At 43.4% G+C, this 16,060-nt stretch overlaps 1 protein-coding gene across 10 annotated transcripts in view; it reads right to left on the minus strand.

The window, feature by feature from the left end:
* SERGEF (secretion regulating guanine nucleotide exchange factor) overlaps positions 1-16,060 on the minus strand; it is a 234,926-nt gene that overhangs the window by 202,550 nt on the left and 16,316 nt on the right. For 7 of the 10 annotated variants that reach the window (XR_007156428.1, XR_007156429.1, XM_047878848.1 and 4 more), the window contains exons 7-8: positions 13,386-13,448; positions 8,359-8,517 (exon numbers count right to left, since the gene is read on the minus strand). The exons of 1 other annotated variant lie outside the window; for it this stretch is intronic. Coding sequence is in view for 7 of the 9 variants with exons in the window: in XM_047878848.1 (XP_047734804.1) it covers positions 8,359-8,517; positions 13,386-13,448 (222 nt within the window). In the remaining 2 variants the exon portion in view is untranslated. The remainder of the gene's footprint in view (positions 1-8,358; positions 8,518-13,385; positions 13,449-16,060) is intronic. 2 more of the 10 variants (XM_047878847.1, XM_047878849.1) reach the window with 2 other exon arrangements.

A 16,060-nucleotide genomic window follows, 5' to 3' on the forward strand; every position in this document is an offset into this window, starting at 1 on the left:
TGACTTGTCAAGGACATACACCCAGGAAAGGGCGGTAAAGAGGCTAGTTCCCTGCAGAGACAGGCAAGAAATTTTATTCAATTAATCTTAACATTCAATCAGACTTAACCAGACTGCAAACTATTTAGCATAAAAATATAAATGAAAATAAAAGCCTCACATAATCTCACCATCAGAGAGAAAATTCTCGTTGTTTCCTTCTAGTCTTTCCTATGCAAACATTCTTTACAAAAAAAAATAGAAGTTATAATGAGGTAACTTATTGTAAACTACTCTTCACTTACTATATAATGAGTATATTCTTCTGTCATTAAATACCCTTCTAAAGCATTCTATTTAACAGCTATCTATTCTAACTATGTTGTATCATCATTTATTTTAACTGATCCCCCTACAATCCCTCTTTGTGTCCACACATTTGTTGTCATTATAAATCAGGCTGCAATGAATGGCATTATACTTAATCTTCCAACAGCTCCATAATTATTTCTTTAGGCCAGTTTTATTTGAATATAGGATAGAATTTCAGAGCCATAATGGTCCTTAGATTTCACTACATCCACAACTTCCTATTGCCCAGATAGGAAGAAAGGGACCAGGGGGGTTTGTGTCTTGCCAGAGGACAAAAAGAAAGCAACAGAACCAAGTCCCAAACTCTCCACCCATTAAAATGTGACTTTCCCTAAGGATTTTGCACCCTTCTCTGACCACCCTCCCCCACACTGACCTCTCCTTCCCTCGAAACCCTAGAGCTTTCAGTGTCTTGGCCACTCTTCTGACTCTTTGCCACATTCTTTTTTATTCTTCTACTAAGTATTTCATTTGTTCATCCAACCACAAGCTTCCTGAAGTATTTTATATTCCAGATTTTATATTCCCCTGTATTCTATAGCATAGTGCTAAACTTTTTTTTTTTTTTTCAGTTTATTTATTTACCTTGAGAAAGAGAGAAAAAACTCAGGAGGGGCAGAGAAAGAGAGAATCCCAAGCAGGCTCCACACTGCCAGCACAGAGCCCAATGGAGGGCTCGAACCCACAAACTTCAAGTTCATGACCTGAGCCAAATTCCAGTCAGACCGACTGAGCCACCCAGGCACCCCTGTAGCACAGTGCTATACACATATAAGTAAGCATTCCACAAATAACTGCTGAAGGATCAAGGATAACTAAGAATTTCCTTCCTTATTGTTTAGAAGAATCAAAAATTGGAGAAAGATGCTAATGAGTAAGAGCATTCTGAGATACATACTTGGAATCAGAATAGCAGGCTTAGGGACCAGATTCAAGTTTTAGCTCTGCCAGTCTAGTAGACCAAGGAAAGGCAGCTAACCAATTAGGGACTTGTCTGTGACACAAGGATAACACCCATGTTGCCACTTCACATGAGAAAATGGATACAAAAGCGCTATATAATGATAAAAGTGGTCCGTAAGAACTATGACTGGGCACCTGGGTGGCTCAGTCATTAAGCATGTGACTTCAGCTCAGGTCATGATCCCACAGTTCATGAGTTCGAGCCCCGCTTTGGGTGAGTTTGAGTCCCACTTCAGGTGAGTTTGAGTCCCACTTCCAGTGAGCACGAGCCCCGCTTCAGGTAAAACGTGAACCCCAGAGAAGCCCCACTTCTCGCTCTCTCTGCCCCTTGTGGGATTCTCTCTCTCTCTGTGTCCCTCACTCACTTGTGCCCTCTCTCTCTCAAAAAAAAAAAAAAAAAAAAAGAACTATGATTGTATTATCATAAGCAGAAATGCAGCTGCTTCTCTGAATCCTAGAATGGCCTCCTGACCCTTGCTCCTGGGCACCATCTCCTAGTTTCTGCTCCACACACAAATCTGTTAAGGGAATCTACGGCTACACATTTCAGGTAAGAATCAGTTCTCTTGAAACAACTTCATGTACAGAAGGAACTGCTATTCCTGGTTCACGTCCCTGGGTTGATTAGTAAAGCCATCCACATCTCCTCATCATCTCTGGAAAGAATATGACAAGGTGGAAAGAGCACCGGACCGAGAGCTTTGGGATCTGAGTTCTGCCCTACCTCCTTCATGCCCTTCCCCTCATCAGTCCTCAGTTTCCCCATCTCTAAGCTGAAGGAGTTGGGCCTGATGAGCTCTAATTTCCCATCCATTCCTGACATTCTAAGGATTCTAGGGTAAAAACTAATGACTTTAATGAGAAGCAAAAACTATTCATTTCAAAATAGTCCTTTGGGCTCGGTTTGACTTTCAACCATTGTGTTTTCAGAGTTCTAAAGCATAAACATCATGAATTCCAAAGCATCTGCTTTAAATAGAGCCCATGAGGTCAGAATCTCCTGAGCTCGGTTGAGGTTTCACGATACATGGTCCCAAAGAAGATGGAGTAATATACACTGTCACCCTACTCTAGAAAGGATCTTGGCCCCAAAACAGAAAAATCAGCATTAGATATATTTATAAACTCAAAAAAAAAAAAAAAAAAATAGTGTGAATCAATTGCTGGGCTTGGATTTCACTAATGCTTAGACATCAAATAGAATAAAATATTTCTTGGCCAGTGACACTTGAAGAAAGGAGAGTGGCTAAGAGTTGGTCCCTTCTGTGTGCCATGCAGTTCTCCACTTTAAAGAAACAAAAGAATAAAACATATCTCAATTAAAAGGATATAACCAAGAACCAGGAGCACTGTGATGGGAGGGGGGAAAATTCACTGAAAAGTAGAATCAGGTTGCCAGCTTAAATGCTGCCATAAAGTCACCTGCTCTCTTCTTTCAGTTTTCCCATCGGCAAGGTAAGATGTCTTCTTCCATCTCGGATTCTCTAAAACCTCCAACTCTCTAGGACTTTCTTTGGTGACATTGAAGAAAGTGAAGAATGTCAACAATCGTATGTGGGCTCACTTTCTCAGTCTATAGCCTTTGTGAGACCACAGGCTACTTTGGGATACTGCGTGGCTCAGGGAAAGCTTCCAGTATGAGGGAAGCAACCAGATTCCAGACACTCTGACCAATCCCACATTAAGGTCTGAATCTTGTGTAAATCATTCCCCTTGAGATTCTAATAAATCACCAGCAATCAGCACTTAGCATTTGTAAGCATTGATCTTTCCGCACTCTCCAGGAGAGTCCTGAATCAACCTGTTACCTGTCCAGAGACATCCACATCAGTCCCACAGAGACTTCTGCCGGAAGGAGAAGATATGGGGCATGTGACCTCCAGAGAGCTCCAGAGCTTTCAAGAGCAGAGGAAACTAATGCGTACTGAACCGACACATGAGCCCAGTCCCCACGGATACTGGAAGATTTAAGACAACATCTCATTTAATCCTCACACAAGGTCAGCAATATTTCCCCATTTCCTGATGAGAAAATAAGCTCATTTTTTCATCTGCCCAACATTACTGAGTACCAAACTCATATGTGCCAATTACTTTGCCAAGCACTGGGGATATAATGCTGAGCGAAACCAATTGTAGTTCCTGCCCTTATAGAGCTCACGGTCTAAGGGGAGGAGGAATCTACAAAAAACAGCACACAGGAGAGGTTGTAGTGCTATGAGACAGATAAAAGGAAAAAGTGATTAGTCAGGGAGAGCAAAGGAAGGCCTCCCTAGGGAGGAAATGACCAAGCTGAGATCTGAGAAGAAAAGGATATAACTAAGTCAAAATGAAGAAGGGGCATAGGAATAAGTGTGCCAAATAGAGGGAACATGAGGTACAAAGGCACTATGGTGGGAAATACATGATGCATTCAAGATAGCAGGGAAAGGCCACAGTGGAGACTGGTTGGCTAGCCAGAGCTGGCATGGTATGACACAGGGCTAGCGAGGCAGGCAGAGGGCAGACCACATGGGGCCTCGCGGGACCACTAAGGAGTGTGTTTTCATCATAAGAACATTGGGAAGCCACTGGAACGTGAAACGATGGGTTTGTAAAGACCTTCCAACCGAGGTGTAGAGAACAGATTGGGGGGAAGGGAGTGAGTGTAGGAGGATGAAGATGTCAGAGGCCACTGCAGGATCCAGGCAAGAGGTTTCAGGGGCCTGACCTACGGTGGTGGCCACAAAGGTGGAGAGAGGCGGGGCTGCCCACCACCATGCACTCACGAAGGGGGCAAAGCTGAGACTCAGAAACCTAGGCCCGTCTGACTTCAAAGTCCACATTGCTTTCTACCTTGCCATTTATTCATTCATTCAGCAATTTAGCTACTAACCATCTACTATGTGCCAGGCCTATGCCAGGTGCTGGGGACACAGCCACAAGCAAAACAGACACGGCTCTCTCAGGGTGGACAGTCCAGGCATTACAAGAACACAGATGGGTATGTATGATTACAAATTGGGATGAGTAGCATGAAGGAACAATAGTGTGATCAGAGATTTTCACAGAAAAACTACCTGGGCGGCCACAAAGATAGATCTTCCTAACTCTTCCTAACGAAACAGCCACTTGCCAGCTATGTGTAAGTGAAAGACTTTAGGAACCTTTCCCTCTCAGAGCTGGGCACTGAGCATCGCCTCTCTGGACAGCGCATAAGCCCTCAGGGAAAGCTGGTATGTCTCAAGCCCTGCACAGACTCTGTTGACAAGGAAGTCTTTCTAAAAGTCTTGCTTATTCCTTAATATACTCATATATCCCAGCTTCAGGCACCCCTCACTTAGTTAGGTGTGCACAGAAGTTTACAATTACTAGGGATCTTTCACACAGATTCATTCACTTGAACCTCACAGCAACCCCATGTAGAATGCAGGCAGGTTTTAACACACTGCGTGAGAGATGAGGAAATAGAGGCCTAGAAAGGTGAAGGTCGCCAAGCTAGGAAGGCACCCAGATCTGCCACCCAAATCTTACTAGAAGCACCTCGGGCCGGGAAATCATGACTCTCGGATGAGACAGCTGCAGGTCACTGGGCCTGGATAAAGACACCCAGGAGTCCCACGAAGTTCCTGAGAACAATGATCAGGGATATTAAGCAGCTTAGGAAAGGTTTCTAGAATGCAGCTCCTCCAGCCTGAGACACAGGTATCCTTGCCAACTTTCCCAGATTAGAACAGGTTCTCTTGGACTCTTTCCAAGTGCCTCTGACTAACAGAGAAAAGTATTTTTCCATCGCAAACACTGCAGGCAGGCACCAGTCTTCTGAAGGGGGAGGGCAGAGACTGCATCCCAGATTCCCATACAGACAAGCTCTAAAGTTATCCTGATAGCATGTGAACTGCCCTAGCTAAGCACCTACCACCACGGATGTGTGTGAGTCCTGGGCACCATATCTCAATCTTGGCGAGAATAACATTCAGGGCCAGGTATTTCTTTGTTGTGGGGTGTTGCCCTTGCATTGCAGGATGTTCAGCAGCATCCGTGACCTCTACCAAATAGATGCCAGCAGCACCCCTCAGTTGTGACAACCAACTATGTTTCCAGATATTGCAAACATTCCCTGGGGCACAAAATCGCCTATGGTTGAGAATCATTGGTCTAGGGACCATGGAGATAGGGAAAAGCAGAATCCGCTTCTCTGTCTGTCATCCTAACCCACTCCATCCCATCCCATCTCACTGGACAGATATATGGCCAGTGTGCATAGATCCTTCTTTTAATCAGGATCACACAACCAATGCCTTCCAGAATTAGACCGAGAGCAGCCCTGTGCTGATGTGGCCTGCCAGCAGGTCCCAAGAGCAATTCACCACTGGAGCTTGTACAACTACAGTCAAGTAACTCCTTGTTCCACTAATGAGCTGCTTCTGACCCTGTGAGCAAATCTTGTTCCCATTAATATGAGCAGCTGAGTCTGATTAAACCAGGAGCCCTGGGTGTTTCTGCTCAATGACACTGGGCCAGAGCAAAAGCTTCTACTGCCACTAGAAGGAGTGCAAAATTGGTGAATCAAAAAGCAGGAGACTCCCATTTACCCAAATTCAATACAAGAGCCAGGACACTCAGACAGACCAGCTTACGACCATTCTTGGACTAAGGGGAAAGTGACAGAGTATACACACAAGAGATCTGAATTAACAAGCTAATTAAACAGCTGAAACATTACCAAAAAATCTTGCTGTCAAGTGGAGGTGGAGATGTGAAGCTGAGCTCCAGAGCAGCTGGGGTGACTCAAACAGTGTTAGGGCCCTGGGTTCCAACCTCCCACCGGGAGGGCTGGGCTTTAGCCCAGAAGTGGAAATCAGTATCAGTTACAATGCTTCAAAGTTAGCACCCAAGAAGCAGCATCTTTGTGTCTTTCATTGGTCAGCTACATAACTGGTTAAGGGGTTTACTGACAAACTCAACCGAACTCACTGCCATTTGGTAGTAAGTGTATTTCATTGCACCGTAGTTCTTTGAAGACTGACTAACCATGAAACAGCCACCTGTTAACACCCAATTACTCACACTACTGCTACCTTCTATGGCACTCCTGCGCACTGTCTTAGCTCCACTGTTAGGTTATCTCCTACCGTAATGTACCGAAGCTGGATAACAGGTCTCTCTCCCTTAATGGACAAGGGGCTCCTTGAGGGCAGGATTTAGATATACTACAAGGTATGGTACATAAACAGATCCTCACCATCGTATGATGGATGGACGGATGGAGGGTAAAGTCTTCCATGTCTATATTCTTAGACTTAGGCCTGTCTACACATTTTACGGAGGGTACAGCCCAGTTCTTTTCTCCTCTGTTTCTCCCACACTCACCACATTGCTCAATAGGTTCCCAATAAACAATAACTGATTTGGTTGGAGTCATGAATGCAAAGAGAACGAGTGATACCAAGGAAAGAGAGATCAGAAATCCTAGCTGTCCACCCTGACTCATATGCATTTGAATATTTACTCTCTTTCAACTAGAAAGTGAAGATACAGAAGTGAACAAGACTAATAATGGTGCCGCCCCTCACAGAGCTCAGTGTCTGGGGTAATAGACAAATATTAACAATTATACAAATAAACAACTACTATGCTTTAAGAAAACTTTGTGTAGGGACACCTGGGTGGCTCAGTCCATTAAGCGTCCGACTTTGGCTCAGGTCATGACCTCACGCTTCGTGAGTTCAAGCCCTGTGTCAGGCTCTGTGTTGACAGCTCGGAGCCTGGAGCCTACTTCAGACTCTGCCTCCCTCTCTGTCTGTCCCTCCCCGGCTCACACTGTCTCTCTCTCACACACACACAAAAATAAATGAACATTTAAAAAAATTTAAAAAAAAAAAAAAAGAAGAAAGAAAGAAGACTTTGTGTAGACAGTCCCAATCTTCAAGCAGTCTAAACCTCTTTGAGAAAAGTCATGATTTTTCCCCTTTAGAGCAGCCTCTGAAGTGGTCAGTACAGAAAGTTTATTTTATGCCTTTGTTACACAGGCCTCTGTTCCAAAATGGTCATAAAATTTTTTAAAAGACCAATTAAAAGCATCATCGATATGAACACTCACAAGCATATGTGTGTTCACGTAGTATGTGGGACTTCCCAAGGATAACTGAAGCTCACCTGAGCACCTACAAACACCAGAAAGCACTGCAGTAACTGACAGTCACTAGGTAGGTATTTGGGAGCCTAGAGATCTGCGTGTAGCTAACAAGCAGGCCAAAGGCAGGCAAAGGGACTCCTGAGAACCCCTGAAGTTCAAGAGACTTTGACATGATAATAGATCTTGAGAATCACAAACTGCCTGTCTGAGAAACCCTACCAAAATCAGCAGGAGCTGTGGGAAGGCAGGGAAGAAGAGAGGCCACAAAACAACAACCCCAGAGAACAAAATCAGCCATGTGGAGACCACAAAAGGAGAACTGCCCCACAGAGAAGACAAGAAAGAAATGGAGACTCAAGAGAAGATAAAGATGCCAACAGCTGGATGGCATGGCACCATAAGGGAACAGCTGATGTCCAAACCAAAGGTTTGTTAGGGTTAATGGAAATTTAAATCAAAATATCATGCCAGCCGTAATTCAAAATAATGCTCCTGCCTCAATCTTGAAATACCAATCTTCAAGTTTCTGAAACCTTTAATTTAGACTCAGGTGGAAATGCAAGTAAAGTCAACTCTTCAGCTATGACAAGGCAAAGACTCCCCACCTCCCCAACAACCTGGACAAATTTCTGGGAACGTCTGCTGCAACAGGTTCCTTCTCAAAACCTCAAGGAATTCATAGGACCAGAAAGAGTTCATCTAACCCAGCCTTGCCTTTTTGGGTGCAGCCCTTTGATCCAGAGAGGAAAGGCTCCATATCTGGCTGACCACAGAACTCGATCCCAGATCCTCCCCATCCCAGTCCTTAAAGCTTTTCATTGTCAAAACCTACCTACTTAGCCCTGAGCATTCATAGCTGTTTAGACAGCTGTCCCCTCCCGCCAAAACTGCTCTCGCCAACCACAAATTCTCTGCTGCTCTCTCACCTGTCTGAGCAACCAGGTGTGTCCACCCACTCCAGACAGAAGTGACCTTTTCATTCTGAAAACAATGTGCTTCTATTTTCTGGGGCAGAGGAAGGAAAGCAGCCAAGGAAGCCAGTTGCCCGTGCTTGTTGCTTCCCCAAACATACAGCTCTCCTGCATCTTAAACAAACAGAAGGGGAACAAAAGAGGTGAAGGAACATTAGTTCAAAATGATGGAAAATAACACAATCTGAAAAAAGAAAGTGGCTAAAAGAAGTTGTATTATTCTTATGCTACAACGTGGCCTACAGAAAGCAGGATACAAAATTCACGTATGGCATTTTAACATAGAAGATTGTTTTTAATTCTATAAATAGGAAACGAGGCCAAATGTTCTTCCTAGTCTGTCAAGGAATAGGAACGTATGAGTTTATTTTTTCATTAATTCATTCAGCAAATATTTCTTGAACATCTACCCTAAGAAAAACATGTTTCTCCATTTTCTACATTTTTTTAATGTATGCTTGTATTACCTGTGGTTAGGAAAAATATGTATTAACTTTTTAAAATAACAGGTTAAAAGATACATTATTTAAGCTTAAACTTTTCTGACCTGGGAGGATTTCTCCACACGCCCTGTCCAGCAGAAAACATCATGCTGCTGCCTCCCTTCTGTGCAGCACCATAATTCACTGGAACCTCATAGTCCTCCTGAGGTATAAGTGCAATGCGACTGACTGACAATGTGAATTAACAGAAAGACAGCAAATTCAGAGTCAAGTGATGCTGGCTTCTATTCCTGGACCTGCTAACTAGCTACTGACCTTGGGCAAATCACTTCCTAAGCCTTAGTTTCACCAGCTGAAAATCAGAGGGGAGGGCAGTTGGCCTAGAAGGGCAGGCAGTGTAATTGATGATACCAGCCACAAGAGAGACTTGTGGGCCACAGTGGCAAGCTAGAGGGCACATGCTAGTCTACGAGGCATTCACGTTCTAAACCATTTTTAACTGGAAGCCACACCAAATGGAGCCATAAACTACAAAATTTGGCCCAAGAACCTATACTTTATGACTCTTTGAATGGTCTCTAAGAACTTTTGCAACCAACCCTAACATTCTAAGTTTCTACACTCTACTCTGTAGCACACAGCATGAACATGTAGCTACTGAACACATGAAATGTGGACAGTCCAAATTGAGAAGTGTTGTAAAACCAAAAAAGTACAACAAATTACGAAGGCTTAGCACACAAAAAAAGGGGGGGTGGTGCCTGGGTGGCTCAGTGGGTTAAGCACTCGACTCTTGATTTCAGCTCAGGTTATGATCTCACAGTTTGTGAGATCGAGCCCTGCATCCAGTTCTGCACTGATAGTGCAGAGCTTACTTGGGATTTGCTCTCTTCCTCTCTCTCTGCCCCTCCTCCACGCACGCTCTCTCACACACGCTCTCCCTCTCCCTCTCAAAATAAATAAATAAACATTGAAAAAAAAAAAAAAGAATGTAGCTCCTTAATAAAATTCATATTGGGGCGCCTGGGTGGCGCAGTCGGTTAAGCGTCCGACTTCAGCCAGGTCACGATCTCGCGCTCTGTGAGTTCGAGCCCCGCGTCAGGCTCTGGGCTGATGGCTCAGAGCCTGGAGCCTGTTTCTGATTCTGTGTCTCCCTCTCTCTCTGCCCCTCCCCCGTTCATGCTCTGTCTCACTCTATCCCAAAAATAAATAAACGTTGAAAAAAAAAATTTAAAAAAAAAAAAAAAATTCATATTGATTACTGGTTTAAACAATATTGTGGATACACTGGGTCAAATAAAATATATTATTAAAATTAATTTACCTGCTTTTTACTTTTTGAAATGGCGCACACATTATATTTTCTATTAGCATTCTTCTAGAAGATAAATTAATCAAGGGTTGGAGATGTTAAATGACTTTCAAGATCACATGGCTAATAACGAGTCAAGTGGAAGCGGAAACCAAGCCCTCTGTTTCCACTGCGTTTTGTGACCTTTCAAAAGTTTTCCAGTGCTGCTTGCCATAGGGCAGTCTGGTAGAAAGCCAAACAGTATTAACGAAAAAGACATCAGACCAAGATTCGGGGTTCAAGTTCCAGAGCTACTATTCAATCTTTTTTTTTTTTAAGTTTATATATTTTGAGAGAGAGAGAGAGAGAATGAGAGAATGAGTGGGGGAGGGGCAGAGGGTGAGGAAAAGAGAATCCCAAGCAGGCCCTGCACTATGTGTGCAGAGTCCAATGTAGGGCTTGAACCCACGAACTGTGAGATCATGACCTCAGCTGAAAACCAAGACGTTTAAACCGACTGAGCCACCCAGACGCCCCTCAATAGCTCTTTGATACTGGGTGCATCACTTCACCTTCTGGGCCTCTGTTTCATCAGGTCTAAAATGAGGGAATGTAAACCAGTGGAGCCATTTTATCACCCAGATGACCTTGCAGCACTGACATTCTGCAGTTCTATGATGTGAATCTGGTCTATTTCATACCCTGAGAGAGGGCAACCTCCCTGGACTTCACCAGAGTGTACAAAGTATGAAGATCCCTTATGAGGACCCTCTCAGCCAGTCTCAACCCATTTAATGGACTGGTTAGCTACCAAGATGCCACTCATAGTGCGCCTGTGTCTGTAATAAGCCTTCATTTATCTTAGTGAGTCTAAACCAGCTTTTTTGCAAAGACAAACTGTCTTCCACATGCGGATCATTACACTGTTGCATCAGCAGGCAAAATTAAATTCTCCTGCAATGCCAAATAATTATATAATCCACCACAACTCCAGAGAAAAGGTCTAAAGAGCAATGAGCAAAATCCAGTGTGTGACAGCTCGAACTAGACCAGGAGAAAGGGATATTAATCTTGATCATTTTTAACCCACTTTTAAAGTATCAAAAACCGGGGCGCCTGGGTGGCGCAGTCGGTTGAGCGTCCGACTTCAGCCAGGTCATGATCTCGCAGTCCGTGAGTTCGAGCCCCGTGTCAGGCTCTGGGCTGATGGCTCGGAGCCTGGAGCCTGCTTCCGATTCTGTGTCTCCCTCTCTCTCTGCCCCTCCCCCGTTCATGCTCTGTCTCTCTCTGTCTCAAAAATAAATAAAACGTTAAAAAAAAAAATTAAAAAAAAAAAATAAAGTATCAAAAACCAATTTCCTTTCTGAATGTACTAAAAATCACTAAATTATACACTTTAAAGAGACAAATTTTATGTATGAATTACATCTCAATAAAATAAAAATTCAACATCCGTTTTAAAAACACAATAAAAGTGTTCCACATATGAAATAATAAATAATTTCACTAATCATAAGATTTTCTAAGAAACTTTTAGCAAGCAATTAGAGAATCTCTAAGTTTACATAATACTTGCCATCAAATTAATCAGGACAGATTAGAAACATCTCTTAGTATACTCTTATTCTCAGAAAAGAATGCCTTGCTGGGGTGTCTGGGTGACTCAGTCAGTGGAGTGTCCGACTCTTGATTTCAGCTCAGGTCGTGATCTCTCAGTTCATGGGATAGAGTCCCACATTGGGCTACACACTGATAGTGTGGAGCCTGCTTGGGATTCTCTCTCTCTGTCCCTACCCTGCTTATGCCATCTCTCTCTCAAAATAAATAAATAAACATTAAAAAAAAAAAAGAAAAGAAAAGAATGCCTTCCTCAACCCTCACTGACTATAGGGCATGAACTAGTCACTTCTCACCCTGGGGCCTGCAGCTCCTCCTCTATAGAAGGAGAGGTGGGGCCAGATGCCCAGGGGAGTCCTTTATAGTTGGCATTCACTTCAACTCAACACTTTCAACATATATGTAAGTCTACCTAATATGAGACATAGGCTAAAAGTAGATTTTTCTTTTGTTGGTTGCTTATTTTGAATTTGTTAAATCACCAGTTATCTGTAGTTTAGAATGTATAATATATTTAAACTCTCACACTATGGTTCTTGTATTTTGGAAACAATAGCAGCTTCTCAGTTGGACTGCATTACAAATTTGATGTTGAAGAACGCACGTCACTGTTAATTTACACGTACTGTGTACACACCTTAATTTCCACATAAAACACTGAAAATACTAAGTGTGAAAGTCATTCCCTTTTGCTTAAAAAATGCCCTGCATTCAGCTCCATGTGAGAAGTCTTATCAAAATAAATCTCTCAGACCTCTTGTCTCAGTCTACTGGTAGGGATCAGGGAAATCTTGGCTTTGAAAGAAAACCTTTGGAAGAGGTCACCTTCACTTCCAAGAATATGTTGCATCGCCAATGGGAAGTTTGTACTGTATTGGTGGGGGGGTGTCAAATGGATGAAAGGATGCATAGTCAAAAAGAGAGATATAGTGTGAGAGAGAGTAAAACAGATTAGACAGAGATGGAGGGATCAAAGAGACGAAACAGACTAGAAATACATAAAAATACAAAATAGGTTAGAAAAATACATAAAAATACAAATAAATTAGAGAATTATGTGCATAACTCGATTTAGAAAGATATACAGACACATAGATTAGATAGAAAGATACAAAGATGAAAGGTAAATAAAAATGGAGACAAGTAGATAAATAAAGAATAGATGAATACAGACAGAGCAGACAGGTAGATAAATAGAGTAGAAGATAGAGGTGGATAAAACAGGTTAATCTGAGAGCAAACATCTAGAGAAAATACACAGTTGAATTAGACACCAAAATGGATCTGATGGATAAGATAACAATGTGCTATATAAACTAACTATTGGCTGTGTGATTTGGCAATCACAATTACCCTCAGAGGAAGATATTATCCCTAATGTACAGTTGAGAGGAAAGGAAGTGAGCCAGTATTTCCTTCATGTATTTTCATCTTTACTTCTCACAACTATCCAGAGTATTTTGATAGATAAGACAACAGTCTCCGAAGGTAAAGAAACTTCCTAAGATAAGACCAGGGGTGGCAGCAGAATTCTGACTCAGCTCTTCCCTCCGTGTCCCACATCCACCACGCGAGGCAGAAATGGTGCAGAACTCTGAATGGCATGTTAGACTAAAAGAGCTGGTACCAACCCGTCAACGAAGCTGAGTGATCTGAGCCAGCAAGAACACAGGTTGCTTTAGAATTCTCCAGGCCTACAAAAAAAAAAAAAAAAAAAAAAAAAAAATCTTTTGAAATCACATTCACAACAGAACAAACTGGGCAGAGAAGGAGCTCAGGCAGCACCACCAGGGCCCAGGAGAAACTTGCAGCCAGAGCAGGCTGGTCTAAGTTGGTGGCGCTGACCAAGAACACGAACGACATGGTGGGAAGACTAGTTACCTACCAAGGGACTGAACAAATAAGTTGGTGTACTGGAGATAAAGAAGCCAGATTTCTCACTAGCAGAGAGAAGAGGAAAGGTACAGACATAAAAAGGTGGAAGGCTAGAATCGACCATGGGACAGTGGATTGTCTTAGAGAAATCATTGTAAACCATCATAGCTCCTGGTAGAAGCAGACAAATAGACACGGGTGTACATATGTGTAAATGTGTGTGTGCACATGTCTATCTCCTAGCTCTGTCCATCAGCAGGCCTGGAAGCAACAAGATCTCATCCATTCAGCTGCCATCACATGCAGGCAAACCCAAAACTCCAAAGAACACACAGGCAGAACTAAGAATTTGAACCTGCTTTCCAAATCCAGCACTTTTTCTCCCTTAATTATACTGTCTTCACTGACAAGTTATAATCCCAACCAACTCTGCTAGAAACTGTGGTCACTGGGTCTAACATGCAGAGAAATACAGTCTATTCTGCAACTCTTTTCTGACACTTTTTATTTATTTTTGAGAGAGAGACAGACAAAGCACGAGCAGGGAGGGGCAGAAAGAGAGGGAGACACAGAATCCAAAGCAGGCTCCAGGCTCTGAGCTGTCAGCACAGAGCCTGGCACGGGCCTCAAACTCACGAGCCATGAGATCATGACCTGAGCTGAAGTCGGATGCTTAACCAACTGAGCCACCCAAGGTGCCCCAGTCTTTTCTGACACTTCTGTTTAATTAACTAGTGTCTTAATAAAATGCCCTTCACACCTTCAAGTACCCTGTAGAATGAGAAAGGGACAAAACAGGTGTTTCCAACACATTCATCAGAGAGGAAGCAAGAGGCCTTGTGGTCAGGCAAGGAAAGGACACCCAGGGCTGCAGCTCCAGAAGCAGTGGCAAGTAAGTAAAGATGGAGGAATAAAAAGGGAAAGACTGAGGGCAGGAAGTTCACGATCTATTCTAATGTCTCATCATAAAACTCCCCCAATCAACTTGGAACGTAAGCTGTGCCCTAATCAGAACCCAAACAAGTCATTTAAATCAAATAAAAGCATTTCTGATTTCTTCCAGTTACAAGTCCTATGCTGAAAGAGAAAGTAGACACAGTTCCTACCCTGAAAAAGCTCAGTCTTTGGCATGTGGGAAAACATATAAACAATTCATAATAATGCAGTACACTGTGCTATCCAGGCATGTGAAGAAAATGCAATGGTGTCAGAAGAGGGAAGACTCTTCACTGAGAAAGCTGTATCTGAGCTATGCTTTGAAAAATGATCACAACAGAATAAAGATTACCAGAAGGAACAGGAAGGAAAAGACATTTCAGACAGGGTTAACAGCTTACCCATAGACACAGAGGAATGAGAAAGCAGGAAATGCCCAGGGAGCAGTGAATACCTAGATGAGGCAGGAAAAAATGTCTGGGAAGTATGAGTTTATTTTATGAATGCTTTCAAGGTCATGTGAGTTGGACTGCCTATCTAGCACCCAGTGCCCCCTTCTCCTTCTCTAAGAGTACCCTCCCCAACTCCACACTGGGCTTCAGGGTGACCAATCTCACCGCCAACTGAACAGGAGAGACTCCGGGACTTAAGAAAATCAGAACAACCCCAACACCTTGTGCATCACTCCCACCATGGCTTTCCCTTCCCTTCTTTCCCCACTTCCTATCCTACCCTCAAAAATTCCTCCTTTGCTCTCACCTAGAGGAGAGTAGAGGTTTCCTGTGCAAGTTTTTCCTACAGCCAACACTCAGAAGACTGGGCCACAAAGTAAGAGAGCAAGAAAGGAAGAAGAGGAGATACAGACATGGTGCTATATACAGAGAAAGAGAGGGGCCCACCGTGAGAGCACAGAGCAGAGGGAGAGGTGAGCAGAGAGAGAAGCCGAAAGAGGCTGGGCCCCAGAGTGAGAAACAGGAGAGAAAGCCTACAGGCTAAATGACCAACACACACACACCAACAGACCCATGGGCATAGTGCTCACTACCTACTCATGTGCCCATGTACAGAGATTTCCCTAGAGTAACACTCCTGGCCCCTCTCTCTACCTCCTCACTCACTCCTGCTCTCCTTTTGGGAAAGAGGAACTGGGCATGTGAGGCACAGTCCTTCTAGGTTCTCCCTTTGGGATGTGCCTACCTGCAGAGAGGGTGCCTCCTCATGTGCTCCCAGCCATGCAGTGAGCTTAGCGGGGCTGATGCCATGCAGCTGCTACAGTGCCTGGTGAGTAAATCCAATCTGGGATTCAGAATCTAGAGGCTCACTATTGCTACACATTATCTCCAAACACCTAAGTCATGTCTTCCAACCTAACTATTAACAGTTCTAGTGCTACTATGCTGGTCTCCACTTAACTGACTCGCATCTATCTCTCAATGGGCTGCAAACTCTGGCATCGAGGAAGGGTACTTTTACTGGGTTCGCAAAAAGTCTAACA

The sequence above is a fragment of the Prionailurus viverrinus genome, chromosome D1 (assembly GCF_022837055.1).
Source record: "Prionailurus viverrinus isolate Anna chromosome D1, UM_Priviv_1.0, whole genome shotgun sequence".
Classification (NCBI taxonomy): Eukaryota; Metazoa; Chordata; class Mammalia; order Carnivora; family Felidae; genus Prionailurus; species Prionailurus viverrinus.